This window comes from Pteropus alecto, unplaced genomic scaffold, assembly GCF_000325575.1.
Source record: "Pteropus alecto unplaced genomic scaffold, ASM32557v1 scaffold400, whole genome shotgun sequence".
NCBI classification, from domain to species: Eukaryota; Metazoa; Chordata; class Mammalia; order Chiroptera; family Pteropodidae; genus Pteropus; species Pteropus alecto.
In genome coordinates, this window is record NW_006430045.1 from 342,565 (window position 1) to 370,120 (window position 27,556).

General features: G+C 48.0%; 3 protein-coding genes and 1 pseudogene across 5 annotated transcripts in view; 1 reads left to right on the plus strand and 3 right to left on the minus strand.

Annotated features, from left to right (window-relative positions):
• The window catches only part of NELFE (negative elongation factor complex member E), a 7,297-nt gene extending 3,872 nt beyond the window's left edge, over positions 1-3,425 (plus strand). For 2 of the 3 annotated variants that reach the window (XM_015588925.2, XM_015588929.2), the window contains exons 7-11: positions 152-471; positions 590-734; positions 897-951; positions 1,168-1,270; positions 2,592-2,762. In XM_015588925.2, coding sequence (XP_015444411.1) covers positions 152-471; positions 590-734; positions 897-951; positions 1,168-1,270; positions 2,592-2,689 — 721 coding nt within the window. In that variant the 3' untranslated portion in view covers positions 2,690-2,762. Of the gene's footprint in view, positions 1-151; positions 472-589; positions 735-896; positions 952-1,167; positions 1,271-2,591 lie in introns of all 3 variants that reach the window. The other variant, XM_006904629.3, reaches the window with a different exon arrangement.
• On the minus strand, positions 2,932-9,133 carry CFB (complement factor B). Its single transcript, XM_006904628.3, has 18 exons — positions 8,863-9,133; positions 8,540-8,773; positions 7,918-8,103; positions 7,621-7,794; positions 7,293-7,394; positions 7,053-7,189; positions 6,611-6,749; positions 6,141-6,272; positions 5,727-5,828; positions 5,485-5,622; positions 4,890-4,987; positions 4,631-4,748; positions 4,246-4,399; positions 4,064-4,140; positions 3,751-3,863; positions 3,527-3,659; positions 3,397-3,446; positions 2,932-3,116 (listed from the first exon to the last, which is right to left on the minus strand). Exons 1-18 carry the CDS (start codon positions 8,990-8,992, stop codon positions 2,961-2,963), a joined length of 2,373 nt encoding a protein of 790 aa, XP_006904690.1. The 5' UTR covers positions 8,993-9,133; the 3' UTR covers positions 2,932-2,960.
• A 337-nt stretch (positions 9,134-9,470) lies between these two features.
• On the minus strand, positions 9,471-20,382 carry C2 (complement C2). The gene is made up of 18 exons (XM_006904676.3): positions 20,085-20,382; positions 19,718-19,924; positions 18,922-19,107; positions 17,495-17,668; positions 17,308-17,406; positions 17,006-17,139; positions 15,763-15,901; positions 15,017-15,157; positions 14,243-14,332; positions 11,728-11,868; positions 11,518-11,612; positions 11,307-11,421; positions 11,025-11,190; positions 10,855-10,931; positions 10,627-10,718; positions 10,299-10,425; positions 10,092-10,141; positions 9,471-9,885 (listed from the first exon to the last, which is right to left on the minus strand). Exons 1-18 carry the CDS (start codon positions 20,182-20,184, stop codon positions 9,709-9,711), a joined length of 2,310 nt encoding a protein of 769 aa, XP_006904738.2. The 5' UTR covers positions 20,185-20,382; the 3' UTR covers positions 9,471-9,708.
• On the minus strand, positions 12,881-12,999 carry LOC112478905 (annotated as a pseudogene).
• Positions 20,383-27,556: the final 7,174 nt, after the last annotated feature.

The window sequence follows — 27,556 nt, forward strand, 5'->3', positions numbered from 1 at the left end:
GGTGGAGAAGGGTGATTGCATGGGTCCTTGAGCGGTCTGGGCTGAAGTGGAAGGAGCTGGGGCTGCAGAGGGAGAGAGTGTTGAGTCTCCACAGGGTCTGGAAAGACAAGGTAAAGGCCCCCTTTGATTCTCACTGTCTTCCTCCCCCTAGCTTTGTGTCTTCCAGTGATCGGCTTCGGGAACTGGGGCCAGATGGGGATGAGGCAGAGGGCCCCGGGGCTGGCGATGTCCCCCCTCGAAGCTTTGACTGGGGCTATGAAGAACGTGGTGGTGCCCGCTCCTCAGTCTCCCCTCCCAGAAGCCGCAGCCGGGACCGCAGTCGTGAACGGAACCGGGACAGAGACCGAGATCGGGAACGGGATCGAGACAGAGATCGGGAACGGGATCGAGACAGAGATCGAGACCGGGAGCGGGATAGAGACCGTGATCGGGAGCGGGACCGGGATCGAGACCGAGAGGGCCCTTTCCGTAGTGAGTTAGCTTGGCTGGTGGGGAAAGTGACCTCAGATAGGAAAGATTTAGATGGCTCCAACTAAAGTGGACTCTTAAAGTAGAGGTTGAGACAGGCTCCATCTTGTGATCCCCACAGGGTCGGATTCATTCCCTGAACGCCGGGCCCCTCGGAAGGGGAATACTCTCTATGTGTATGGAGAAGACATGACACCTACCCTCCTCCGTGGGGCCTTCTCTCCATTTGGAAACATCATTGATCTCTCCATGGACCCACCCAGAAAGTAAGGATTACATTGGAGCAAAATGATAAGTCCTGGGAAGACCTGGGTGTGAGGCCTCGGGGAAGAAGCCAACCTGTCTCCAGGGGCCTATGAGCACTGGGTTTGGTTGGGTCCAGAACATCCCATAAATGCTCTGCTGACCCTGTTTTTTTTTCATCCCAGCTGTGCCTTCGTCACCTATGAAAAGATGGAGTCAGCAGATCAGGCTGTTGCTGAGGTTGGGACTTCCCATATCTGTTCTTCCTATCCCTCCTGCCATCCTCATGTTTTCTCTTTAAAATCCTGGGAACCAGGAGGAAATCATTTCCTCGACAGAAAGCCTCTCCCTAATTACACAGAAAACATTATATTCTCAGCAACTCATGGAAAGTCTCCTTTGGTTTGTCTGTAATGTTTCCTCCCATCCTCTACCCTCTCCCCTCTTCTGCCCCAGCTCAACGGGACCCAGGTGGAGTCCGTGCAGCTCAAAGTCAGCATTGCGCGCAAACAGCCCATGCTGGATGCCGCCACTGGCAAGTCTGTCTGGGGCTCCCTTGGTAAGAATGAAATTCTTCCTCCCTCATCCTGTCCCCCACCTCACACCCATTCTTTTTGTCCCCCTGCATGTCCCTGAGTTCCCAAAAGATGATAGAGGTCTGGATTTGTGTGGAGGCTGTGGGAATGGAAAGGAGAATGGTCAGGCTTTCTTGTCAGTTGGAAGCAAAAGAAATAGGAGAGAAAAAAGATTGAGAAAAAGTTCTAATAACTGGAACAGGGATGAAAGTGGAAGTGTATGAGGTTTGTGAGAAATATGAGCATCTCATGTGGCCTTGTTCACTTTGAGATGTAGTGTAATTGGTTTTATGAAATAAGCATTTGTAATAGGGATTGGGAACTCAGGTGTGACACGAGAAATGAAAAATACAGATTAGTCATCTGTATCACGGTGGTTGCAAAATGATAGTATCACCAAGGGAAGCCGAATTTGGAGAAAAAATGACCCAAGACTGGATTTGAGGAATATTCAGGGAATATAATAGGAAGCAGAGCTGTGTTCCTCCTCCCCCACACATCCCAGCTCTCCTGACATGTTAGGTTGAAGTTGATGCAGCAAAAGAGAAAGCAGGAGGGGTCAGATGGCTGGGAGCAGCACCAGAGGGGCCTGGGCCTTTGAAGCTGAGGGACAGCAACTTTGAGAAGGAGGGCATGATAAGCTGTGTCAGGGTACAAAGATCCCAGAGAGTGGGAGCTGGTGTTAAGGGATTCACTCTAGCCCCAGAGTGGCAGAGATGGAATTCTTGGAGATGAGGTACAGAGAGGGACACACTGGGGATAGAGAGGAAAGGGAAAAGAAAGCTCAAGACTCAAGGGAGGCTGCTCAGGGCCGAAGCTACCCCTGAAAGGAGTTCTCCTGATGACGCAAGTAGCATTTCTCAGTGTGAATAATCCGCTTTATCTGAAATAGATTTTTCTGGCAAAGGAGTGGGCAGAATAAGGGATTCAGAGCACAAGTGGCCTTCCAGGTGAAGGACTCAGAAAAGATCAGCATGTCAACAAAGAGCTACAGAGGTTTTCTAATTTTTAATTTTTCATGTACTGACTAAAAGTAGTAGGTTAGCACCATTCACATGTCTGAACAATAACAAAACATTCATTATCCGCATTTGCCAAGATAACAGCAAACCGCTCCTTGCAGTGGTGATGGTTTGGCAGCCTCTGGCCTAAGGGGGCTAAAGGGAGACAGACCATCCCAGCCACCAGAGGGCAGCAAAAAAATTGGGCTCTCAAGAGCCAGAAGCTGGGAGTGAGGTAGACTCGGCCTGGGGTCTCACCAGTGTTCTCCTTCGGGTCTTAACTAATTCTGTCTTCCCTCCATAGCCGTCCAGAACAGCCCTAAGGGTTGCCACCGGGACAAGAGGACCCAGATTGTCTACAGTGATGACGTCTACAAGGAAAACCTTGTGGATGGTTTTTAGGGAGTGGAGCTGGATTTCATGTGCCTCATCTGCCCCAACGGTGGTCTCAGTAAAACACTGAGGTGGAAGCTCACACATCTCCCTCAGCCTCTGGTTTTTCAGCATTTGGGATTGGGATTGAGCCTTTAAAAACGGCTATTAGATTTTATCTCATTTGTAACAACATGGCCAGTGCACATTCCCCACTCCATTACCCCAAAAGGATCTTGAACACAGGTATTGTTGCAGCTGTTTTAATTTGATTTCATGCCCCTTTCCAGCAGTAAACCCCTTATAGAAAATCCAGGTTCTCATCTTGGAGTTTCTCCTTGAGCCAGGGCAGTACTTGGAAGAGGTTGATATGAAAGTCTCGGGCATGAGCAGGTACCTGTTGCCGCCGCCCGTGGTCTTTGCAGACATCCACTACACCCCAGCTGATCACACCAACCTGGAGAAGGGGAGTGGGTGCCATGGATCATTTGGTAGAATTCCTTCCCAGGAAACACAACTACTTCCAGTCGTATTTGCAGTGACCTCGAAGAATTAGGCTAGAGACACAGCTCAGTCCTGGCCAGACACGTGGTCCTGAACCAGTCAATTCAAGGAATAGTCCCAAGGTGAGGCAGGTTCTTCCCTCCCCTTTTGAGCCACATGCATTGAGCTTTCCTGTTTTTGGCCCGCTGCTGACCACTTGGCATCTACCCACAGATGAGAAAGTGGAAACTCACTTGAATAAAGCGACTTCTCTTGTGAATAATCAGAGGGCCACCAGAATCGCCTACAGGGAAGGAGAGGCTGATGGGTAAAAGGCTTTTGGGCCTTAAGAACTTGTAGCACAACCAAAGAGCCTTCTCTCACCTTTGCAGGTGTTGGGGTCAGCATAGGGAGTCACCCCTCCAGTGCAAAGAAACCTGGGGGTGACCACCTCGGAGATGTCCTTGACTTTCTCATAGCCTGGAGCCTTTTGAGCATCTCTCTCACATCCAGCTTTCTGTAGGTGATGTAAGAAGCATGGAGGAGAAAGGTGATGCTTAGGAAGAATCGGGGCTTAGAGGACCACTTTAGGATCCTACATTCCTTACCTTATCCCCATTCTTGATGTAGACCTCCTTCCGAGCCAGCATCTTCTTCCTGTCCTTGGTTAACTCAGATACAAACAGAGCTTTGATATCCTTTGCAGGGAGCAGCTCTTCCACTGGACAAACGGACAGCTTGGGTCATTTCAGCATTCTCCCTTTCCCCATCTCTCCATTGTTGTCACTCAGCAAATATTCCTCAACCCCTCCCTTCCTATGAGCTAGATTCCTTACTGGGCATCATCTTTTGCAGCTCCCTCTCACGCCCTAGTTGTCTTGCAATCTCACCCTAGTACTCCGCTGCCTGAATATGTCTTACTCTGTTGCTGGCAAGTGGTGGATCGTGGAAGCCTCAAAGCTTGATTTGTTCCCTCAGTGCAGGGGAGACAGATGGGTCTGTTAAGGAGAGATGGGGAAACTCAGAGATGGCAAACTCTGGATCTACCCCAATCCTTCAACCCTACCTTTCCCAGCCTTTTCTCAGGGAGCCAGATATCTCACCTGACAGTCTCGCTATATGTCAGTTTTTTCTTGAGCTTGATGAGGGCCACATCATAGTCATAAAATTCAGGAATTCCTTTTTCTTTTTTCCCATTGATGTTGTACTTGGGGTGAAATAGGACTTCTTCTATCTCCAATTCCTGCTTCATCCCTCCTGAGATAGGAAGTAAATGGATACCTCTGGACCACCCACTTCTCTGTGGGCAGTTTCCTACTTCTGGCTCCATGTCATCCCTAACTCTAAGTCTTCCCCATCCCTAACTGGTCCGGGGTGCAGAAGAGGGGGCTATGTTGAGGAAGGGTAGACTGGGCTCTTGAGCAAGTGGGTAGTGTTCTGCGGAGGACAAGGCTGGAGCTCCGAATTGATTTGTTACATCATCCTTACCCATGCTGACCTTGATTGAGTGTTTCTGGTCATCCACCGTGAAACAGTGTGCTGCTGTCAGCACAAAGTACTCAGACACCACAGCCCCCATGCAGTTCTCATGTCCCTTCGAAGGGCGCTGGGAACAGAACAGCAGAGGGAGGAAGCTCAACTCTTACAAACACCACAATCTAATATGGGCGTTTTGCCCTTTTTCTTACCCCCATTTTACCCTGACCTCACCTCCCACAAGTCCCTACCACCAGAATGTTGTGCTTACAGTGACTGAGATCTTGACCTGCCATGGTTGCTTGTGATAATCAGAACCGTCCCTGTGCTCCCAAACCATGCCACAGAGACCCAGAGTCCGGGTTTCATCTGGCAAGAAAGGAGAATGTGCTGAAAGCTGGGACACTTCCAGATGGCAGGGGCTTTGGGGGAGGGACACCTACATGTCCACGGAAAGCCAAGGCCCATAAGGAGAAAAGGGCAGGGAGGGGCATTTGGTTCCTTAGGCCAAGGGCAAGGAATCACTGGTTCAGTGAAAAATTTGAGACTAAGATCGGAGACCTGGATGACTTCAGGCCCAACTCTTGCTAGCTTGCTGTCCCTTGACTGTATTGGCCTCAATTTCCACATCTGTAAAACACGGGACTTGAGAAAGAGCTCGAATGTCATTTGGAGCTCTGTGATTCTAAGATCAGAAAGTGGACACTGCCAGGAAGCAAGAATGGCACTAAGGTAGAGAGGAAGAATGAGAAAGGCCTTCCAGACTGCCAGGGCTTTAGGAAGATAGAAAGGATGAGTGAATTTGGGGGAGGCCTAGGGAGAGCTAAGTTTCCTGACCATCTTGTACCCTTCTGATATCTTCCTACCAAGCATTTGGAAGAAAACATTCTCCAGGTCTTCCATGTCCTTGACTTTGAACACATGGTTCTCTTTATCTTTCTTGGAAGCCAAAGCATTGATGTTCTCTTGGTTCACAAGAGGCCCAACCCCAAACACATAGACGTCTGAGAGGAAAAAAAAGGGAGAGTGAGGATACAGACTCGGGGGTGGGTAGGGGGAGGCAAGGGCTAAGAAAGCAGGATACTGGGTTCTGGGCAATAAGACTCACCCAGATAATCTTCCCTTGGGTTTTTGCGATCTCTACCAATGTCCAGCAAGGCCCGGATATCATGAATGACAGGGACTGGGTCCCCGCCCATGTTGTGCAAGCCTGCAGAAGAGACAAGGACCTTGAGGGTGGGAGTCAAGGAAGGAAGAGGGTCAAGGAACATAAATTGGCTGGAAGTAGTGATATGCTTGGCTGGGTAAGCAGGTAGGGGAGGGAATGGAAGTGACAGATCACAGAGAGCTTTAAGGAAAAGTGTCCCTCCTTGTAAAGTGTCACAGGAAAGATCAACATGGTTGGGACCTCAAGCATACTTGCTGCTCAGAGGCCCAACCGGGAATCTAGTGTCACGTGGACTTAAGGGCCACACACTGGTATGAAGCGTGGGGAGTCAGGTAGGAGAAAGGGCCCTCTGACCATCAGTCATGAGAATGATGACATGGCGGGTACGGTTCCAGCTTTCAGGGCGGTTGTTCCCTTCCCAGCCCATCATGCTGTACACTGCCTGGAGGGCCTTCTTGGTATTAGTCCCTGTCTTCAACTTGTGATCTGTGGAAAGGGAAGAGATTGTCACCTCGCCTAGTCTTCCAAGCCATCCTCGAACTCAAGGGGCCTATCAGCAACTGAGATCCCACATCTCTCAACTTTTTTAGTTATTGTTACCCTCACTGACTTCCCTTTGACCACAAAGTGACCCTCTCAACCCCTAACAGGTTTCCACTAACCTCCATTCCCCAGTGACCCTGCTGTCTAACCAAAGACTACAAAGTGGCCCTCCCTGCCCCCCTACATGGTCTCACACAACACCCCTGGACCTTCTGACCTCTCTGACCCCAAAGTGAACCTCCCACTATTCCCGCCCACCATTTGCTTTTCTGACTCCTGACCTTCATAGCTGATTTTGTTGAGCTTCTCTGTGACCCAGTCTGCATTGCTGCTCTCTGCATCAGACACTCTGATCAAAATGTTGGTGTCTGTGGCATATGTCACTAGACCATATTTTGGCTTCACCCCATAACTTGCCACCTGAGAGGAGCAAAGAGTCATGGCATTGCAAGTAGAATACTATAGTTGGGAGAATTCAGCAGCTTTGCTGGGATAAGAGAGGTCATAGTAAGGCACTCAAGGGCTGACAGGTCACCTGAGGTTTGTAGGGGAGTCTGGGTTAAAGGTCAAGAAACTGCTTCAAGTAAAGGAGGAGGATAGCTTAGGACCTAGAGATTTTCTGGAACCCTATAGCTCAGAGAGGCTGGGAACACCAAGAAGCTAGTCCTGGCAAGGCAGTGAGGGCCATTCAGGGTCCCCACATTCAGAGGGAGGAAGCTCCACCTTCTCAATGAAGTCTCTGAGACAATTCTTGGCCCCTGTAAAGTTGTGCGCCCCAACGCTGTCTGATCCATCCAGCACCAGGTATATGTTCATGGAGCCCGAGGGGTCCAGGACGATCTTCCTCTTCTGTTGCTCCCCTGGGTGCCACCAGAGACACTCAGGCTTCAGCATGCATGGTTCTCCTGCCCCTTCTCCATCCTCCTCCAATTCCCTACCCCACCTCCCACTCTGCCTTCAAACCTGGGCTGTGCCCATCTTCAGCATCGACTCCTTCTATAGTCTCTGTCAGGGAAGACAGGAAGGCTTCGGCCACCTCTTCAGGGGTATCGTACATAAAGGAGTCTGGGAGAGGTCAGAGATCAGGTCATATGTCTGGGAAGGTCAGGGACACCGTGACCGGAGAGAGGAGATGGTGAGTTTCTGGGGTGAGAGGGGCTCAGAAGTGAGGAAATTCTACAGGGAGGTTTAGAAGTGGAAGGAACTGGGTCAGGAAAGGGGGAGAAGACAGTTGTGGGGATATGAGGCTAGAAGAGCAGGATCTGACCAGAGGGCATGGGTCAAGGGTCACCTTGGCAAGAAGGCTCCGTTCCACTCCAAGAGCCACCTTCCTGGCATGTTCGCCGCTGGGAGCCACGCAGGGTGAGCCCCCGGCTGCAGTAGTAGGTGACACTGTCTTCAAGGCGGTATTGGTTGCCCACCTTCCTTGTGCCAATGGGGATGCCTGGGTTGGGGCAGTACCCCGCTGCAGAGGCATGAGACATGGAGGTGAGAGCCAAAGTCGGAGGTCCAGAGGGCAAGGTAGAGCACAGGCTGCAGCACGGTCAGGGAGAGGCTACCATGATGGGGGGGAGGCGATGCTTCTCACCTCCATTGTCGCAGATGGCCGTTTGCCCATCCCACCGACCAGTCACTTGACAGGTGCGATTGACAGAGCCCCGGAGTGTGTAACCATCATAGCAGTGGAAAGAGATCTCATCACTCAGATTGTAGTAGGGGGCCCGGGGCCAGTACTCCCCATTCTCAAAGTCCTGTGGTCTTGGGCAGTGGATTGCTTTGGGGGAGAGGGACAAGTACAAGTTACTGAGAGGGAAGGGCTGCACTTTAGGGTATCCCTCCTGGTCTCAGGGTCCCTGTCACTGAGGAACAGTGCCTTCTTAGTCCCACAGCAGCAGCGTCTACCTTTCAGCCCCTGGAGGGTCCCTCAACCCATGGAGAGTCTCACTGCTCCTCCCTCCCCATTCCTGGATCTTCTGTTAACTGCCAAGGCTGCCTGGTACTGGGTAAATACTTAGTAAAGATTAGCTCTCCTTCCTCCTTCCTCCTCCCTCCTTCCCACCTCCAACTCCAAACAGCTCCTACACTTGCTCAACCCAACTTGTCAGCCTACCTACAGTCTCAAAACACTCTAATCTCATCCTAGTCTGGATCTTGGTTGCCACCTGCTCCAACCCTCTGCTGGCCCATGCCCACCCTCATTGTCCTCCAACCTCTGCATTCTGCCTTCTTGACAATCTTTTGGTCCTTGGTCTGCAGGGTGCTCCAGGACCCTGTGGATCTGCAGATACGAGCCTGCACAGGGTATGGGTAGAAGCCAGAGGGACACACATACTCCAGTGCCTGGCCCTCCTTGAGGAGCCGGAAGGAGCCACCTTTAATCTCTATTCCCTCTAGAGAGCAAAATCCTTGGGGCCTGGCTTCCGGCAATGGTGTCGTGCTCCCACCTAAAGAGACAGGCTGATAAAGCGGGGCCTGACAAGGCCAAGGAAGGATGCTGGGGGCAGAAGGAGGAGGGGTGGTGACCCTGGCTTACCTCTAGACAAGAGGCCCAGGACCAAGGGTACCAGACAAAGTCGGAGGCTGAGATTGCGCCCCAAGGAGACAGAAGGCAGGAGAGAAGCTGAGGCTGAAGGCGGGATGGCCTTCTGCGGCTTGTGCTGCATGTCTGCTTGACTCAATGTCTAAGCTGAAATTCCAGACCTGAGCCTGGTCGCACTCCCTTCCCCTGCCCCCCACAACCTCCAACCTTTTATGCAATCTGTGTGCTGGCACCTGCAGCTCAACCCGCCCGCCCTACCCACATCACTTTCCGGAATGTCCAAGGGGGGCGGAGGGGGGGGGGCACTGAGCTGCCAGTCAAGGAAACAAGGAAATAGAAACTACACAAGCTCCACCCTTTGCTGCCCAAGGTCCAGGACTCTTCATTTCAGCACCTCCTCTCTACCCCAGTTCCTCCCCAACAAGCCCAGACCACCCCCTTAGGGACCAGAAATAAGACCCCAGCTCACTCCCCTGCTGACTCTGTTATGGAGCAGAGTCCAGCCACTGTTTGTCCAGCAGGGTCTCTGACCTGCCTTCTGCGGTTCCTGGAATCATTCCTGCCTTCCCTACCCCACCCCCCGGCAGAGGCACAGACAGATGTAGAAATCATTAATTTTTATTAATTTCATAACTGGGAAATTCCACGTGAAAGTGAAAGGAGAGTGAGTCATGTAAAGCCAAGGGTGGGCTGAGCACTGCCTTGGGACCCCAGAGGCCTGACTTATGCTGCAGGGCGAAGAGTGAGGATGGGTCATGGGGTAGGAGGACAGAGATTCAGAAGTAGGACATGGGAGAGATAGCAGTTCCCGCAGGACAGCAAAGGGGTCAGTGGGCATGATTAGAGGGGCAAAAAGTTCAGGACTCCCTCCAGGTGCTGCCTCAGCCAGGGCTGCAGGCGGAAGAGATTGATGTGGAAATCTCGTGGTTCCGGCACCTTGCCCCTGGGGGCTCTCTTGCGGGAGTTTTTATCAGAGCTGCCACAGGGGTTGTAGAGACCCCAGCTCACCAGGCCCACCTGGAAGAAGGAGAGAATGGGTTAGGTAATGGAGTTTGAGTTTTGCCTTCCTTAGGCCAGAATTTTACAGGGTGGAATAGGAGTCTGCCACAGCCCCAGCTCCAAGCCCCAACCTCCCTGGTTCCTTCAAAGACCTCCCTTATCCTCCCCGCAAGGCCAAGATCCTATAACCCCAGTTCTGCGAGCTTTTCCCTTTCTCTCCTCACCTGAAAAAACCTGAATCTCCGCTCAAGGAAAACTGCTCCTCCAGATTCTCCTGCAGAAAGAAGGGACAAGATATTGTCATTTTGACTCTTGCCCTGCTCCCCTGTCATTGGGGCAGTGCACAAGCATCCAGGCATGCATGCTGACCACAGGTGGCCTTCCCTCAGGAATCCAGTTTCTGGGGTGGAAGACAGGTAGGAGGCACTCACCCTTGCAGGGGTTGTCATCCTCCTTGGTCCCACTGCATAGGAACTGGTCGGTCACCACCTCTTTGACATCTGTTAAGTTGGGGAACGTTTTTTTGTCTTGGGAGACGACCTTAATACAGCTTGTCCACTGTAGTAGGGGTAGAACAGGCGAGAAGAATGGAATGAGCAGGCCCAGGGGACACCTGGTAGTCCAGCTAGGGCTGGGAGGAGAGGCGACTCAGGGTCAGATGGAGAAAGCAGCGAGAGCTGGAGGAGGCAGAGAAACAGTCTGGGAGATGCCCCAGAGAAACCCCATCTCCCCATAGCATCCCGGACCTGAGTCCCTCACCTCAGTCCCTGTCTTGAGGTTAATGTTCAGTTTGTCCCCATTCAAGGCCACAAAATGAGCAGGAACACTCAGTTTATCCAGAAGTTCGTTCTCTGCAGTCAAGGAGAGGGGAGGTTAGTCCCTTTACCCAGCATCCAGACTCCTGATTTGGGGACTGCAGCACAGCCCATATTGTCACCCCCAAGCCCTGGTCCCAGCTCTTCACACACCTGAAGCCCCAGCACTCACCGTGCTCTCGGCAGGTGCTGCCTGGGGGTCTCCGCAGAGCCAGATTGGCCCCCACTGTGCAGGGAAGACAGATGGGCCTGGGGACAAGGGTGTGGGCCACACAGACCTGACCTTAGTGCCTGTTCTCCAGGGCTCCCCAGAGGATGCCCTCCCATCCCAGATGCCAGCACCTGGCATGAGTGGACATCTTCACTTTCTGGGCCAGCTTCAGCAGGGCAATGTCGTCACCATAGAATTCCAGGATTCCCTGTTGCTTCTTGGCAAAGACATTGAACTCCGAGGAGATCACCGCCTTCTCGATTTGGAATTCTTTGCCCCACTGGGAGTTGGGATCCCCTGGGAATAGTACGGCAGAATTGGTTGGGCCAGAGCTCTTAAAGGAGCCAGATGCTAGGGACAGGAGTGGGAGCTCTGACCGCGGGGTCAGGAATCTGGAGGTGGCCCTGCCTTACCCACATTGACCCGCCACAGGGAACGGTCCTCATCGGCATGGCGGAAGCAATGAGCAGCTGTCAAGACCCATTGGTCCGAGATGAGGGCCCCCCGGCAGGTCTCGTGGCTCTTGGGCTGCAAGGGAACAGAAAGTCTTCAGGGACTGCTATGTCTCCGGCCCATGGCTGCTTTCACCTCTGGGATCCGAGCCCCACCCCTCCTTCCTGGTACCTTGATAGTGACATGCCAAGGTGTCCTCTCCTGGGCAGAAGCATTAGCTGACACGTTTCCCACCCCACATATGGTATCTATGAGCTGGGAGACATCTGTGGGCATGAGGAGCAGATGGGGAAGGAAGCAGGTGAGGGGCACCATGAGCAGGTTCCCAACCTGGATCCCTTGCCCTCCCCACTCTGGAGAGGGTGAACGAAACTCACTCACCCAGCATGTGCTCAAAGACCTCGTACAGAGCCTTTGTGTCCTGCAGAATGAAAGCATGCCTCTCACCATCCTTCTTGGACCCCAGCTCATTCAGTTCTCTCCAATCCACCTCCAGCTTGCCCACCCCGATGGCGTATATGTCTGATGGGGAGGGAGAAATCACCAGAATCTTGTGGCTTGGGGGCTACCCCGTGAGACAGGAAGCTGTAATTTAGAACTCACTGTGTTCTACAAAGCTCTACATGAGCTGGACCTACTCCCTACCCCCGCCCCCCAATACCTATAGGACTTCATTTCCTACCACTCTTCACCCTTCACTCTATTCCAGCCACACAGACTTCTTGAACTTCCTCAGATTTGGAGGCACACTCCCACCTCAGGCCTTTTGCAAAAGCTGAACTTCTGCCTGGTTCGCTCCTCCCATAGATTTCACACTTGGCTCATTTTCTTATCTTTTTAAGTCTTGACTCAAATGTCACTATCTCGGTGAGTCTTCCCTGGCCTTGTTGTCTAAAAATTTAATGCCCCAGACACTTCCATTTCATGCCTGCTTCATTTTATACCTAAGCATGTGTCACTATTTACCGTGGATTCCTTATTTATCTTGTTTAATGCCTACAGTGTCTCCCAAAAGGATTATGTTCAAGTTCTATCCCTCGGTACCTGTGAACATGATCTTATTTGGAAGTAGAGTCTTTGTGGATGTAACCAAGTTAAGATGAGTTCATACTGGGTTAGGGCGGTCCCTGATCTGATGCCCAGTGTCCTTATAAGAAGAGGGGAATTTGGACACAAACTCATAGGGAGAATGCCATGAATGCTATGTGATGACAAAGAGATGCACTGAAGGAAGAAGGGGATGTGAAGACAGAGGCAGAGACTGGGTTATTCTTCTACAAGCCAAGGAATGCCTTGGAGCCACCAGAAGCTGGAAGAGGCAAGGAAGGCTTCTTCCCTAGAGCCTCCAGAGGAAGCATGGCCCTGTTGACACCTTGATATTGGACTTCTAGCCTCCTGAACATGACAGAAGGAATCTCTGTTGCTTTAAGTCACCCAAGTTTGCATAATTTATTGTATCAGCCATAGCAAACTAACACTTTGCCCCCTCCAGGATGACATCCCCATGCAAGGAGGCATTTTTTTTTTTTTTTGATGCCTACAGCACCTGATATTCCTAGGTGGTCTCCTATCCAAGTACTAACCAGGCCCGACCCTGCTAAGCTTCCGAGATCAGATGAGATTGAGCATGTTCAGGGTGTCATGGCCGTAGGCAAGGAAGCATTTTTGTCTGTTCGCAGCTGTACCTTTCGAATGGTACCGAGCCTAAGAAAGGCTCTCGGGACATTTTAAATGACTAAACGAATAAAAAAGAACTCATGAACGTAGCATGGAGGCAAAACTTCAGATCTGGTCTTCTTCTGTAAAATGTAGGCTCTGGGAGAGGGGCCTGGAGACATCTCTTCCCATGTCTCCTGAGCCCACACAACCATCCAGGCACAGCCTCTGAGTGAATGTGGGTGCCAGTCTATGGTGGCCTACAGAGTCTGGTCTTCTTCCACCCTTGGCATGAGATTTTGTGGCCCTTTTTTGCTCCCAGAGGGCCCTGTGTTGTGGGTAAGGGGTAAGATACTCAGACAGACTGTGAGAGAAGTATTCCCTCAGAAAGCAATCTAGCACTGGCCAGGAGGGAGCAGTTCCAATGGGAGCTGGGCAATTGTCATGCCTCACAAGTTTTCTTCAGTTCCCGCTTCTTTCTAATAAAGTTTTTAAGAATTTAATGATGGCCCAGTTATGCTAAAGAGTTAGGTAATGGAGTTTGAGTTTTGCCTTCCTTAGGCCAGAATTTTACAGAAGAATCTGCTTTTCCCTGACAGGCAGGAGGAGCAGGGTGGAACAGAAAAGAGAGGAGCCAAAGGGCAAGTGAAACTTGGGGGTTCCAAACCAGATGCCCTTCCTTATCTGGAGCACTTCTCTTTGAAATTGTTTTGTGGTCAAAGGTCAGTGCAATTTGTATTCAGTCTGAACCTGAGGAATTGTTCTTTTAGAGTCTGCAACTGCCAAAGCCTTAGTTAGTTATTTGTACTGCTAAAAGGGGAACTAACAGGGACAGTCCCCACAAGCAATGCAGGCCTTTGCTTCCTGGAGAGGTTCCTGGAACATTAAATGGTGAATAATGATGATGATATTAAGGATGGCAGCCACTAACACACACTGTGTTTCTCTGTGCCAGGCAACGTCTGAGCATCTGCTCCTATCAGTCTAAGACATAGGGCCTAGGACTATCCTACTCTCCCAAGTGAAGAAACAGCCACGGCCACAGCCAATGAAAGATGAAACCACAGTTGAAACCGTAGGTGGTTTGACTCCAGACTCTTCAAAGTGACATTTGGCTGCCTTCATACAACCTGGGGTGGTGTGTCTTGCTAAAAAGAAAGCCAAGATGCTGGAACCCCTGGTTGCAGGCTTTGTGCCTCGTGCAGGGGCAGCACAGATGGGAGCAGGGGCAGATGCTCACCCAGATAGTCATTCCTCTTCTGGTTGATGTTCAAGATCTCTTTGATACTGTCAATTGCTGGCTTGGGAGAGCCCCCCATATTGGACTTCCCTAGAACAGGGAGAGAAAAAAATTTTTCCTCTGGGTGGATATATCAGGATTCCCCACATCCTGGCAGTCTCAACACCTATACTTTCTACCCAAGTTTTAAGATACATTATTTACTAAAATTCTCTGTATTCTAGAGAATGCTGGGCCAGGAGCTTCATTTACTTTGTTTCATTTAATTTTCATGAAACAGCAGAAAGCGTGGGTATCCTCATTTTACAGACAAGAAAACTGAGTTCTGAGGGGTGATGTAATGTGGACAAAATCAAGACATCAATGACAGAGCTCAGATCCACTACATAGTGCACCCTTCCATCTGCTCCTTGACTTCACTGCTCCAGAGCCACGCCACTCCCCCCCCACCCCCCAGCTCACTCTAGTTGACAGTTCTGGGTAGTGACAATAACTAACATTTATAATCACGAAATACTTTTACACAAACTACTTAAATTTCTCTCCATAAAAATTGTGTAAGGAACGGAGAGCAGCTATCATTATCATCATTGTCGTCATCATTACTGTTATGACTTTCAACACTATATCTAGTTTTTAAACACTATTTCTACTTTATAAATAAGAATTTGAGGCCCAAACTGGCAGAAGGAGAACCAGAATACAGGACTTCTGATTCCATCTTGGCCCTCCTTCCACTGTCCCAGCCTCACTCACAAAGACAGTGACACCCACCATCTGTCAGAAGAATGATGGCGTGTCGGATTTCCAGCCAGGCAGCCGTTTTCATACCGAGGCGTTGCATTTGGTTATTCATCATGATATAGACACTATTTAGGGCCTCATAGGTGTTAGTTCCGGTTCCATTTTCATGGTCTGGGATATGCGAAGAGGAAGGAATCTCTTAGAAACTTTCCACCTGCCACCTAAGAGAAGGGAATCACTCTACTTCCCCCAGCCAGTGGAAATGAAATTATCAACTGGTTTGACAAACTCAGACCTTGGGTATCTAGATAGAGATTTGGCATCATCGTCTCCTGAGGCTTTAAAAGCCATTCCTCTTAGAAGTGTTCATTGCATAATCCCAATCTTAGGCCACTCCAAAGTCCCCAGATTCAAAGATGGGGTTTGCAAAGAACTTTGGGTTGTGTTAGCATTTGCTACCCACTCCCCAGGTAGTTTCTATGACATGGGGAGACTACGGTGCTGAGCCACGAAAACCAGACCTTGTGGTTCTGGCATCATGAAGGAGTCAGAGACCTACCTGCACTGGACATGCAGCACTTAGAGTAAGCCAGGAGTTGGTGGGAGCTGGAACTCCTCCACCATTAGCCTGGCTTGGAGACCGGAAGAACCAGAGCCCCAGAGCCCAGGGACTTGAATGCCACCAAGAGGCCTCTCTGTCTAACTTGTCCAGAATCTGTTGGCAAGAGAGCTCATCCCCTCCCTTTCCTATCACTTTCATCTGATGACACCTGTACCTTTATAGTTGATGTTGTCCAGACGGTCGATCACTTCGGTCACATCCCGGGAGCTGTCATGCAGGACGGACATGATGATTTTGGGCTTTGATGCAAAGGTGATGATGGCGACACTAACATTGATCTCAAAACTAAAGATCTGTGAAGGGCAAGTGAGAGGCAGTGTGAGGAGCCCTGAAACTGAAGGGGGAACTAGTAAGAGAGCAAATAAAGGGCCCTAGAGGAGGTAGAGAACCTGAACTGACAAAGGCAAGGTCCATGGACACTCACTAAGAAACTGCTGCTTGGAACAACTCCGGGAACTGACATTTGTTGACCATCTACTCTCTTTGATAGGCTCGCTCCTCATTTAATCTTCACAGCAACTTTGTGAGGAGGGCATGATGGTCCCTATTTTATAGATGAGGAAACTGAGGCTTTGTTACCTTGCCCCAGATCACACCGCTGGTAAGAGATGGTTGGAACCTGTCAGTGCAACTCAGAGGCACTTCTCCAACTGTTGCATTTTGCAGCCTCACGATTTAGTAAGTTACTTAACTTTAAGTCCTAAGAGAGACTCTAAGGAGCACAAAAAGTGCCCTCTTTAAAATGTAGCTGGGAGGAAAAACATATACCTATGTAAACTACTGTGAAAAGCATAATTACCAAGCAAAATGTAGGCAAAAAATCTAAACCAGCGGATTCCATACTCTTCCGCTCATGCATCTGGTCGGTAAGGACATTTCAAGCACTTACCCTTATATAGGTATATATGCTTATAAAGTATGTTCTTATTTATAAAGTGTGTCACTATAAACATATACAAAATATTTAAATGTTTTTAAATTATTACATATAAAGTTATTAATTTAATTTTAAATTAAAATTATTCAACAAGGATAGCAGTATTTTTCTGCCATACCTCAGTGGATTATTTTGTGTACCTCTCTGTGAAGACCATTGTTCTAGATGATGAATTCCTAGAAACTAGGACTTCAGTCTTATTTATCTTTGGTATCCCCCAGCACCCAGCACCCAGCACCCAGCACAGTGTCTGACAAATAATAGTGCTCCAACAATGTTTGTGGAATTAAAAATATGATCCCATAAATTGAATCCATGATTCCTTCATTACATGCATATAATCTGAGAAGACTTCTTGAAAGAGCTGGACTGTGAGTGGAGTTCTGAGGAAGAGAAGGAAACAGAGAGAGACAGTGTGTACAGGAAAGCCTCCTCGGTGCCCAGGCTCCCATTTCCTGACCCTGTCCACCATGAGGATGGCGCTCTCCTTGAAGACGCGAAAGTCATCTTCTGCTACACTCTGAGAAGCATCCAGGAGCAGGTAGAGGTTCAGGTGACCAGAGCGCTGGATTTGGATTTTTCGGCCCACATTTTCTGAAAGGAAGGTGGAAGAGGAGGATTCAGATTTCTGCCTCCTACCTTCTCTCTTATCAAGAGGACCGCCCTGCTTCCCCTCCAGTAAGCTCGGCAATGCTGAGTTCACCAGAAGCTGAGCCTGGAAAGCCTCCTCAGCACCCTGCTGCCCACTCTTCAAATGCTCACCATTCTTCTTCTGAGTGGGATTGGTGGCTCCAAGTAGGTGAGACAAGGAGGTGCCTAGGGCGGGGGCCACATCCTCAGGAAAGTCGTAAGAGTAGGGCTCTGTGGGAAGAGCCACTGGGGTCAGCCAGGACCTGGTGAGGGATGGGGAGTGCCCAGGAGTCTCATGAGGGTCAGGGCAGCTACTCACGGCGGCAGATGGGCTCCGTTCCACTCCAGACCCCATTGCTCTGGCACTCCCGCTCTGCAGACCCCGTCAGCACCAGATTCGAGGAGCAGCGGTAGCTCACCTTGTCTCCAAGGCCAAATCGGGACCCTGTCCTCACTGAGCCCACCGAAATGCCCGGGTTGGAGCAATGGCTGGCTGCACATGGACAAAGGAAGATGGAAGTGAGCAGGAACCTGCCTCTTTGACCTCTTGCCCTGCTTACCCGTCCTCTCCCTCCAGTTCTTCCTCCTCTCCAGCCCCTCAGAGCCTCTGTAGGCCCCTTGGCCTCCCTCTTGGGAGACCCCACAACCATGCTTCCCAAGGTGTGTGGATAGAAAAACCTTAAGGAGGGCCAAATGTTTAGAGCTCAGTGGCCTCGGTTGCCAGCTAAAGCATCCCAGTCCCAGCCCAGGGACTCAACATGCATCCATCCCAGCACTCCAGGAAAGATGCCAGCTGAGGAGCCCACCTCCACAGAAGACACTGGCATTTTCTAAACCACAATGAGTCATCACTACACACTCACCAGAATGGCTAAAACTAAAAAGATGGGTAATTCCAAGTGTCAGAGAGGATGAGTCCACCGGAACTCTTTTATATTACTAGAGTGTCATCGGTGAAACTGCTTGCCAGCCTCCACTAAAACTAAACATATGCCAACCGGGACCCAGTAATTCTACTCCTAGATAATATGCTCAAGAGAAACAAGTGCACGAGTGCACCAAAGTCGCGTACAGGAACGTAATTGAGCTTTATTCATAATAGACAAAACCGGAAAGAACCCAAATGCCCATCAACAGGAAAATACATAAATAAATTTTAATATATTCATATAATGGAACTACATAGCAGAATAGTTTATAGTGTATGTGGTGCTTATCAGATTCCAAAGGATGTTCTAGATGCTTACTAATATCAACTCATTTAATCCACATGACAACCCCATGCAATAGGCACCCTTACTATTCCCATTTTACAAATGCAGAAACTGAGGCACAGAGAGGTAAGATAACCTACCCAAAGTCAATGTCAGAGCCAGGCTTGGAACCCAAACTGGCTCAAAAAGGAAGACACTTAAGCACAATACTTGATTTTCTCTCAGCATACCCTCCGTCCCTGCAATCCTGTGGGGCCTGAATATCAATCTAGCTTTGAAGCATTTGGAAAAGGTAGACAGTGCATGGAGGCTTTATGTTGGGTCTGAAGTTTAGAATCGATTACCTCAGGCCTGGTTCCCTGAAGCAGGTGATGTGTGACCTGTAGATCTCGATTTACCAAAATCCAGGAATATTATTTTGGCACTAGAAATACCAGGCTGCTGTCCCCACAGAGGATCCCTGGACACACATCTGGCTCCAGGGTTCCTGGAAGTCCCCAGTCCCCATGCAGCCATCAGTCAGGGCACTCACCGCCATTGTCACACACGGCCGTCTCCCCATCCCACATGCCATTGGGGCGACACCGCCGCACAGACGAGCCCCGCAGTGTGAAGCCATCATCACACTCGAAGCTCAGATTGCCGCCCACAGGGTGGGACCCCAGCCGTGGGGTATACATGCCATTCTCAAAAGAAACAGGTGCTGGACAGCGAACAGCTGGAGGGAGAGAAGGGATAGGAATATAGGGATGGATGAATAACCCCTGAACTGGGCATCCAGTGGGTGATATTCAGCTTGGATGCATGGGGCCAGCCAACTGGCTGTCTATATATTAGGTTGATGCACATAAAATTGCTGCTTTTGGCAATTGGTTGAGCACTGGCATTTTCACGCTATTAGTTCAGCCTAACAGATTGATAAAAAGCCACTTCTTTCAGCCCCTTGAGGAGCATGGCCACCCTAGGACCTCCCTTGGTGTCCTCAGATGTTCCATAAGTGGGTAACTAAAGAGGTAACGCCTAGCACAACAGGGGACTCCAGGATCATCTAGTATCTTCTCTAAATGGCCATTACTGTGCAGTCAACTGTTTTTTAAAAATATCCCTGGCTTTAGCACCCCACAATCTCCATCAAAGCCTGCCTTCAATGTCTTGCTATGGGGAAGGCGACATTTTCCCATTATTTTCAAAGCCCTATGAAAAAGCAGCTTTGCTGTCCCACCCAGACCATCTAGTCATGTTAAGTCCCACCCTGAGCAACTCTTGAATAGCAATTCTGAGGTGGCTGCTGGCAGGGTTCCCTGAACAAGACCCTTCGAGAGCCTTACGTTTGCAGACTGCCTTTGTCAACCGGGTAGATCGTAGGGTCTGCCACTGTCCGTTGCTCAAGCACAGCCGAGACGCTGGGGATGGATAATGACCCAGGGGACAAGAGTAGATGAGGACACTCCCAGGGGCCCAACCGTGGCTGAGGGTGAAATTGCCACCTGAGATTTTCACGTTCTGAGGGCAGGAGGGAGCGGCTGCAGCCAAGCCTGTGGGCATGGGGACACAACACAGAAATGCAGAAAAGAAGGAAGGCACAGATGAGAAGAGGAAAGCACAAGGGACTATCCGTTTTACCCTTGGAAACTCAACCTGGGTAGCACCAACCTCACCCACAGGACCCCCACATCCTCCCACCCTTGCTCCTACCTGGGTACAGGGACAGCAGGCAAAGAAGAGCCATTAGTGGGTCCATGGTATCCACCTTGGGGCAGGGAGAGCCAGAGAGTAGGAAGAGGGAAAAGATCATCTGACTTCCCGAAAACCAGAGCTGGCTCAGCAGTTACTTCATTTGCTGCCAGAGAAGGAAAACGGGAGTGGCAAAGGGGACGGTCTCTTGCTGGGGAAAAAAAAAAAACAGTCACAGATTGGGAACTGAGCTGACGGGGTGAAACCTGTGCCTTGTCTTCCTAATCCCAATATATCAATCGAGTCAATTGATCTTCACCACAGCCTTTGCGTACTGCTCCCAACCTCCATCCTCCTCACACACGTGGACACGCACAAATGCATACACAGTCTTGCATGACTAATCTAAAGCACACAAACCCACAAACCATCCAAGATATTGCAAAACCATTTATTTAAGTAAAGTTCAGTTTTCTTTTGGGTTTTGCCAAGTGGGTTTTACTTCAGAGAGCCTGGGATAGTATTGTTTTCTCAAACATAGAGCTCCAAGAGATTGAGACTAATTTTCTTAGAACTTCTTGATACACAGGTGTAGTCATAATCTTTTTCTTTTCTGAAGCACTTCCCCAGAGAGAATCTAGGGATAAAAATGAAATCAACACTTAGTCTTGGAGACTGGGAAAATATTTAGAACATTTTACAGAAAGTCCAGTAGATAAAATCCCCAACTTATAAAACAAATAAACTGGGGATTGGTTACGCAAAGGAATAAAAGTATTTTGGGATTTGGATGTTCCTTTAAATTACAACCTGCATTTGTATGAAATGCAGGAAGCAAAGAAACTCTGAGCTGATGTGTTAGCCTCCTCATCTCACAGAAGTCTCTTTAATACTTTGTCAAACAATCTGAAATGTAAATAAATAAGATCAATCAAAAATGAAGATGAAACATCTCTCAAGTGATCCATTAAGTTTGTGAAAATTCTTTTGATTTACAAATAACTCCTCAGAAACATGCATATACAAAGTGGGGGGGGGTTCCCCCTTGGACAGGCCTGAGTGAATGCAAGAAGAATGTGACACTCTTGGTTTGGGGAGTCCCAAAGCTGCTGCTGTGGCAGAGCTGCTGGTTCCTCCCCTGAACCCAGTACCTGTTCTCCCATTAAGAGATGTATAGCAGGCCATATAGTCATCCAGCTAAAAACTACATTTCCCAGCTTCCTTTGCAGCTGGTGACCAAGTGACATGGTTCTGGCTAATAAGATGTAAGTAGAACTGATGTGTATAACTTTCAAGTTATATAGCTAAAATAAAAGGGGAATATACCCTCCCCCTCCTACGGACTGTATTATAAATCTGATGGCGATTCAAGAGCAATATCCTGGGATGACAGAGCAAACAGACAGTGGAGCCTAGGTCTCTGACACTATGTTGGTGTAATACCAGCACTGTCCCGCTACTTCAATTGTTACAAGAGAAATAAACTACCTTAAAGGTGATGGGTATTAGAGAAGTTCACAAATATTCTGGCCTTTTAGTCACACAGTGGGATTGAACTTCCTTACCACTTGCTTTGGCCATTGAAACATGGATATGAGTGACATGTATCACTTCTAGGTTGCAGCTTTATGAGGCAATGCAGGAATTTATGTATGGCAATGTTCGAGACGGTGGCTGCTCCAGCAGCCTAGATCCCTGGGTGACATGAAAAACAGAACCCCTGCTGACCCTCAGCAGATATGTAATGTGAGCAAAAAAATAAACTTTTGTTGTAATCCACTGCATTTACCACTGCCAAAGGAAGAAAATACCACTCAACATTTAGGGACTTAAGAAAATGACTTATTCTTTCTCGTGATTTTTGTGGGTTGACCAGGTGGTTCTTCTGTTGGCCTTGCCCAGGCTCACTTATGCAGCTGCAGTCACCTGAGGGCTCAGTTTAGTGAGAACAGCGGGACAGCTGGGGCTCACACTCCCATGGTCTTCTATCCCTAACTCCTCATTATATGGCAGTCTCAGGACAGCATTCCAAGAGATCCTATGCATGAACAGCATGGTCCCTTGAGGGTTATCCTCAGAAGTCACATAACATCACTTCCACCATGTTCTTTTGGTCACAGCAAATTACAAGGCCAACCCAGATTTAAAGATGGGGAAAAATTTACCTCTTGTTGGTAGGAGTGGTAAAGTCACATTGCAAAGAGGCATGCACTCCAGAAAAGGAGATTTATGGTCACATTTTGCAAACTGCTGTGGTAACCAAGATTTGGGGTTTGTTTGTTACCAGGGCATAATATATCCTCACCTGACTGAATTCTTAAACCAATGAATTTTAGGTGCCTCTTCAAGCCACTGATAAGGACTGAATTGCGTCCCACCAAAATTTAGACATGAAGCCCTAATCCACAATGTGACTGTATTTGGAGATTCTCAAGCCCATTAAGAGGTAATTAAGGTTACACAAGTTCATAAGGGTGGATCCTGATCCTCTCTCTCTCTTTCTCTCTCCCCGCTCCTGCCTCCCCCCGCCCCAACACCCCCGCATATCTCCCTGCTACCCTTGTGTGTCACAGAGGAAAGGCCATGTGAGAATGGCCATCTGCAAGCCAAGAAAAGACCTCTCACCAGAAACCAACCATGCTGGCGCCCTGATCTTGGACTTCACAGCCTCCAGAACCATGAGAAAGAAATTTCTGTTGTTTAAGCTACCTAGTCTGTAATATTTTGTTTTGGACACTCAAATAGACTAATAAATCTGCCTGATTCATATCTAATAACTGCCTTTTTTAAAAAAAGGCCTTTCTTTTATGAGTTTCTCCCAATATTTGTTGAGTTACATAAACTTGGTAGAGTGTGTCAGAACCCATTCTCTCTACCTCCTTAAGTAATAAAACTCCCAAGTTTTTCACTGAGTCCATAGAGTATGCTCTTAAGAAAAGGGGTGTGCTCCTCAATTTTTCTTCTCCCCTTTCCACTGGCTGGAATGCCACCCTAGACCACAAGGTGGAGATCACATGTTTATAATGACAAAGCAACAAAATTAAAGAAGCCCTGCTCCCCAAATCCATAAGGCAATTATAACCGCCCCAGACAACTTATGTTCAGATCATTTGAGCCAAACCTGTTATTCTAGCCTTGTTTTAGCAGCCAAACCTGTATCTAACTAATATACTTAGCCAGAAATCAACATCAGAGCCAAAGGCAACACCCAGGGACATATGTTTATCAAGATATAACCTAAACTGCTATAACAAAAAGAACCCAAAACACCGTGACTTAAATAAGATAAACATTTATTTCTCTCTTAAATAAAAGCCTCAGTGTAAGCAGACAATAGATATGGCAAGGTCGACCTTGGCTGGCAGGGCAGAGTTGCTCATCTGTATCATTCAGGACCCAAGTTCCTTCCATCTGTGGCTCCGCCATACCACTGAGAACTGTCCTTCTCTAGATGATTGAAACAGGTCTCCATCAAGTCTGTGTTCCAGTCCCAAGGAAGTGGAATGAAAGAAGAAACAAAGGCAAGTAATGACATGAAAATTCACCCAACTCTTCCACTCATATTTCGTTGGCAAAAACTTGATTTTATGGGAGGCTGGGAAATGTGGTTTTTAGTTTGTCTACCATGTATACAGCTTGAACTCTAACACTATATAGGGAAAAAATGGATTTGAGGAGACAAGCAGTGTGCAAGAGGAGGTCAACTCTAATGGGAAACTACCCATGGGAGCACCACATTACATAATGGAAAATCAGCCTGAACAGGAAAACAGTGGGTCACCAGAGCTGGTCCATTGTTCCAGTCTCCATGAGGCCCAGTCCAATGTGGAAGGACCATGACCTGAGAGCCTATGGGCCTGAAGATACCAGGTCTTTCTTCCCCTCTCTACAATCCCAATTAGATTTCAGGAGACCCCCAAAATTGGTGAACATGACTGTGACTTGTCCATTTTTTGCATCATTAAAAAGCATGGCAAATGCAACCTGTGTTTTCGCTCCAAATGGGAGGAAAGAGATAAATAATGCTTAAAATGACAGACCTTCCACTCTTGCCAGCTTCTTACCTCTTGTCTAAATTTTTTCTCATCAATTCAAGGCTTCTAATGTCTACTTTCAAAGAAAATAAATCAACACATTTTATTCTGCAACTCATCCCCTACTCACAGGTTAAGAAAAGGAAATGATAATGCGATGGCTTCTCAGGATGCCTTACCACTCCCATGGGAAGTTCAGCACCTTGCAACCGAAAATTTCATAGGAAAAGTAGCTAGCAGATAAGACAGGTGGGGCCACGGTGATGTAGTCTCCATTTGGCAGTCTACTTTTCGTACACAGGGACTTAACTGACATCCTAGGATCTGCCACCCTCAGCCTCCCATGGCAACTTCAGAGCTGACTACCATTTCCAGATCAAACCCCAGTTTTGGAAACTAGGCTGACTGGCCTGGTTCACAGACTAGCTGAGGATTCCTCATTACTCACAGAGGCTGTTTATTTTCCTAGTGGGTCTATCCTTGCCCCACTCAACCCCTTTGGACCTTAACATTGGAGAGTGCCGCTGTCTTCCAATAGCAGCATCTCTGTCTCTTTGCTTGAGGTTTTCTCTGTGTTATGATCCACCTGTGCACAGAAAGCTGAAAATGCCAGAGAACTAAGGCCCTCCCAAAAGCAGCCTTCAACCTGTGACTGCATGGAATGGATGTGTAAATACCCCGGCTCTCTTGCTTCCCACTCTGAGATTACTCTGATGTTCATGTTCTGCACCACTTTCAGGGGTTCTCAGAGGGACTAATCTCCATTAACCCACAATGGTAAACTCACTTGATAACATACCTTTTATTGACTGCCTGCCTTCCCTATCCCACCTTCCCACTCCCCTACCCATGTTTCCTGGGACCACCTCCCAAATGCACTATTTGCACTTGAATCCTTGTTTCAAGGGTTGCGTCTTGGGGAGGAAGATTTTATATTAACAGGAACTGCTTTATGCCCGATTTTATCCTAAACACTTTATATGTAGGAGCTCACTTAACCTTAACAACAAGCCAATGACAAAGGCTTTATCATTACCCCAACTTGACAGATGAGGAAACTGCAGCACAGAAATGTTAAATGACCTGCCCTAGAGTCACACAGGTACTGAATGGCAATGCTGATGTTCAAACCCAGGCAGCATGGCTCCTGAGTCTATACTCATAGCCCATATTCTTCAGTGACTCTTCCTAACATATCCGAAGTGGCTCTTCTGAGCTCCCTGAACTTCCTTCAAGTCCCAGTTCTACCACCACCCCCTTTCATTGTGCCTTCTCAAGCCCTCTCTCCCCTAGGCACTTGCCTCTTGCTAACCCCTCTCCTTTAACACCTTCTCCACCATTCTTCTCAAATCTCTCATCTTTCAGGAAGCTCTCTCAGTCTTCCAGATTCTTACAGGACTTGTCCACAGGACATACTCCCTTCTAGTTATTGGTGTGCTTATCTCAACCTTCCCAGAAGAAAGATCACAGGAGTTTTTGCTGAAAAAATAAGCTCCATGAGTAGGGTCAAGGCCAACCCCTTCCCCAGTCCTATCCTCAATCCAAGTAAATAAAATCCTATAGATCAGTAACAAAAGTGGCTTTGGTTTCTATTCCTTCCATTTCTTTTTCAATAAAAATATTTACATTGGGTCAGACCTCATCCACCTTCCCTAATAGGCCACTGCTGTGCTCTTGGTACACATAACATCCCCATCCACTGAACTACTTACTTTGAACTGATTGCCCAAGTATGACCTTGAGAAACCTTTATATAAATCATCCTTAGAGCCTCAGGAAAAGGTTATGCCCAGCCCCTGGCTCCTCCCTCATCTCCAGGCTCCTCCAGGCCCCTGGGATCTAGAGGCTACCCTGTAGGCCCAGACTCTGGGTGGGGAGACTGAACCTCCTCTCCTCACCCATCCATTGCACAATCAATTCCTGAGAATTAAGCAAGGCATTAACGGTGGAGTAGGGACCTCTCAAGAAACATGCCTGTTTCTGATCTCCTGTAAGGGGCCACATCTCTTTCAGGTTTAAACTCAGCCCCTGGGAACAGTCAGACCTGAGGTGTGCCAGTGTGTTCATATACCCACACCACAACCCCTACCTCACTTCTGGCCATCTAACCCCTCTGGAGTTTCCATAGTACTGAGGGAACAGTGGTGCCTATTATCCCCTCTCCCCCACTTCTTGCTACCTATAGAAAAGGCTGCCCTGCATATTCCAGGTAAGAGGGTGGTGACTATGGCTTATGTACTCACGAGTCAGCTAGAAAAGGGCAAGGGGAGAGATAACCTCTGACTGTAACCTCCCTGACTACCTTCCTCACCACCCTCAGCACTCCCTCATCGGGACTTAGCTTTGGTGGGAAGGGGGACCTAACTGTCCTTCCTCTGCCCTTTCATTCACAATGCTTACCTAAGAGATCCTGAATAAATAATATCATAAATGAAAAGAAAAATTTATAGCCAATACCACAGAAATACAAAGAATCATTAAAGAATACTATGAGCAATTATATGCCAACAAATCCAACATAGTATTGGAAGTCCTAGCTACCAAATCATCAAGGAAGAAGCGAAACTCTCATTATTTGCAGATGACATGATATTATATATAGAAAATCCTAAAGATTCAACCAAAAAACTATTAGAATAAATTAATTTAGTGAAGTTGCATGATATACAATCACTATACAGAAATCTGTTGTGTTTCTATACACCAATAATGACTAATCAGGAGAAATTAAGAAAACAATCCCATTTACAATTGCATCGAAAAGCCTAAAATACCTAAGAATAAATTTAACCAAAGAGGTGAAAGACCTGTGCTATGAAAACTATAAGACATTGAAGAAAGACATTGAAGAAGATATGAATAAATAGAAGGATATACCATATTCATGGATTGGAAGGATTGATATTGTTAAACTATCCTTACTAGCGAAAGCAACATACAGATTTAATGCAATTTGTGTTAAAATACCAATGGTATTCTTCTCAGAACTAGAACTAATTCTAAAATGTATATAAAACTACAAAACACCCTACATATCCAAAAAATCTTAAGAAAGAACAAAATGGATAAAGAAGTGGTACATATATACAATGGAATATTACTCAACCATAAAAAGAATGAGATCTTGCCACTTGAGACTACATGAATGGACCTAGAGAGTATTATGCTAAGTGAAATAAGTCAGACAGAGAAAGACAAATACCATATAATTTAATTTATATGTGGACTCTAAAAACCAAAGTGAACAATCAAAACAGAAACAAACTCATAGATGCAGAAAACAAACTGATGGTTGCCAGATAGAAGGAGGATTAGGGGGCTGGATGAAAAAGGTGAAGGGATTAAGAAGTACAAATTGGTAGTTACAAAATAGTCACAGGAATGTAAAGTACAGCATAGAGAATATAGACAATAACACTGTAATAACTATGTATACTGTCAGGTGGTTACTAGATTTAT

Coding starts and splice junctions, on each gene's coding strand:
- CFB (XM_006904628.3), bottom strand. CDS start 8,992: ATGCAGCACAAGCCGCAGAAGGCCATCCCGCCTTCAGCCTCAGCTTCT. Junction 8,774..8,862: donor CCTGGGCCTCTTGTCTAGAG/GTAAGCCAGGGT, acceptor CTGTCTCTTTAG/GTGGGAGCACGACACCATTG. Junction 5,623..5,726: donor CCCAAGGGAAGATTATCTGG/GTGAGTCTTATT, acceptor TTTTCCTCTCAG/ACGTCTATGTGTTTGGGGTT.
- C2 (XM_006904676.3), bottom strand. CDS start 20,184: ATGATCTTTTCCCTCTTCCTACTCTCTGGCTCTCCCTGCCCCAAGGTG. Junction 14,333..15,016: donor CATCATTCTTCTGACAGATG/GTGGGTGTCACT, acceptor TCCCTGTTCTAG/GGAAGTCCAATATGGGGGGC. Junction 10,932..11,024: donor AAGATGTCCACTCATGCCAG/GTGCTGGCATCT, acceptor CCTTGTCCCCAG/GCCCATCTGTCTTCCCTGCA.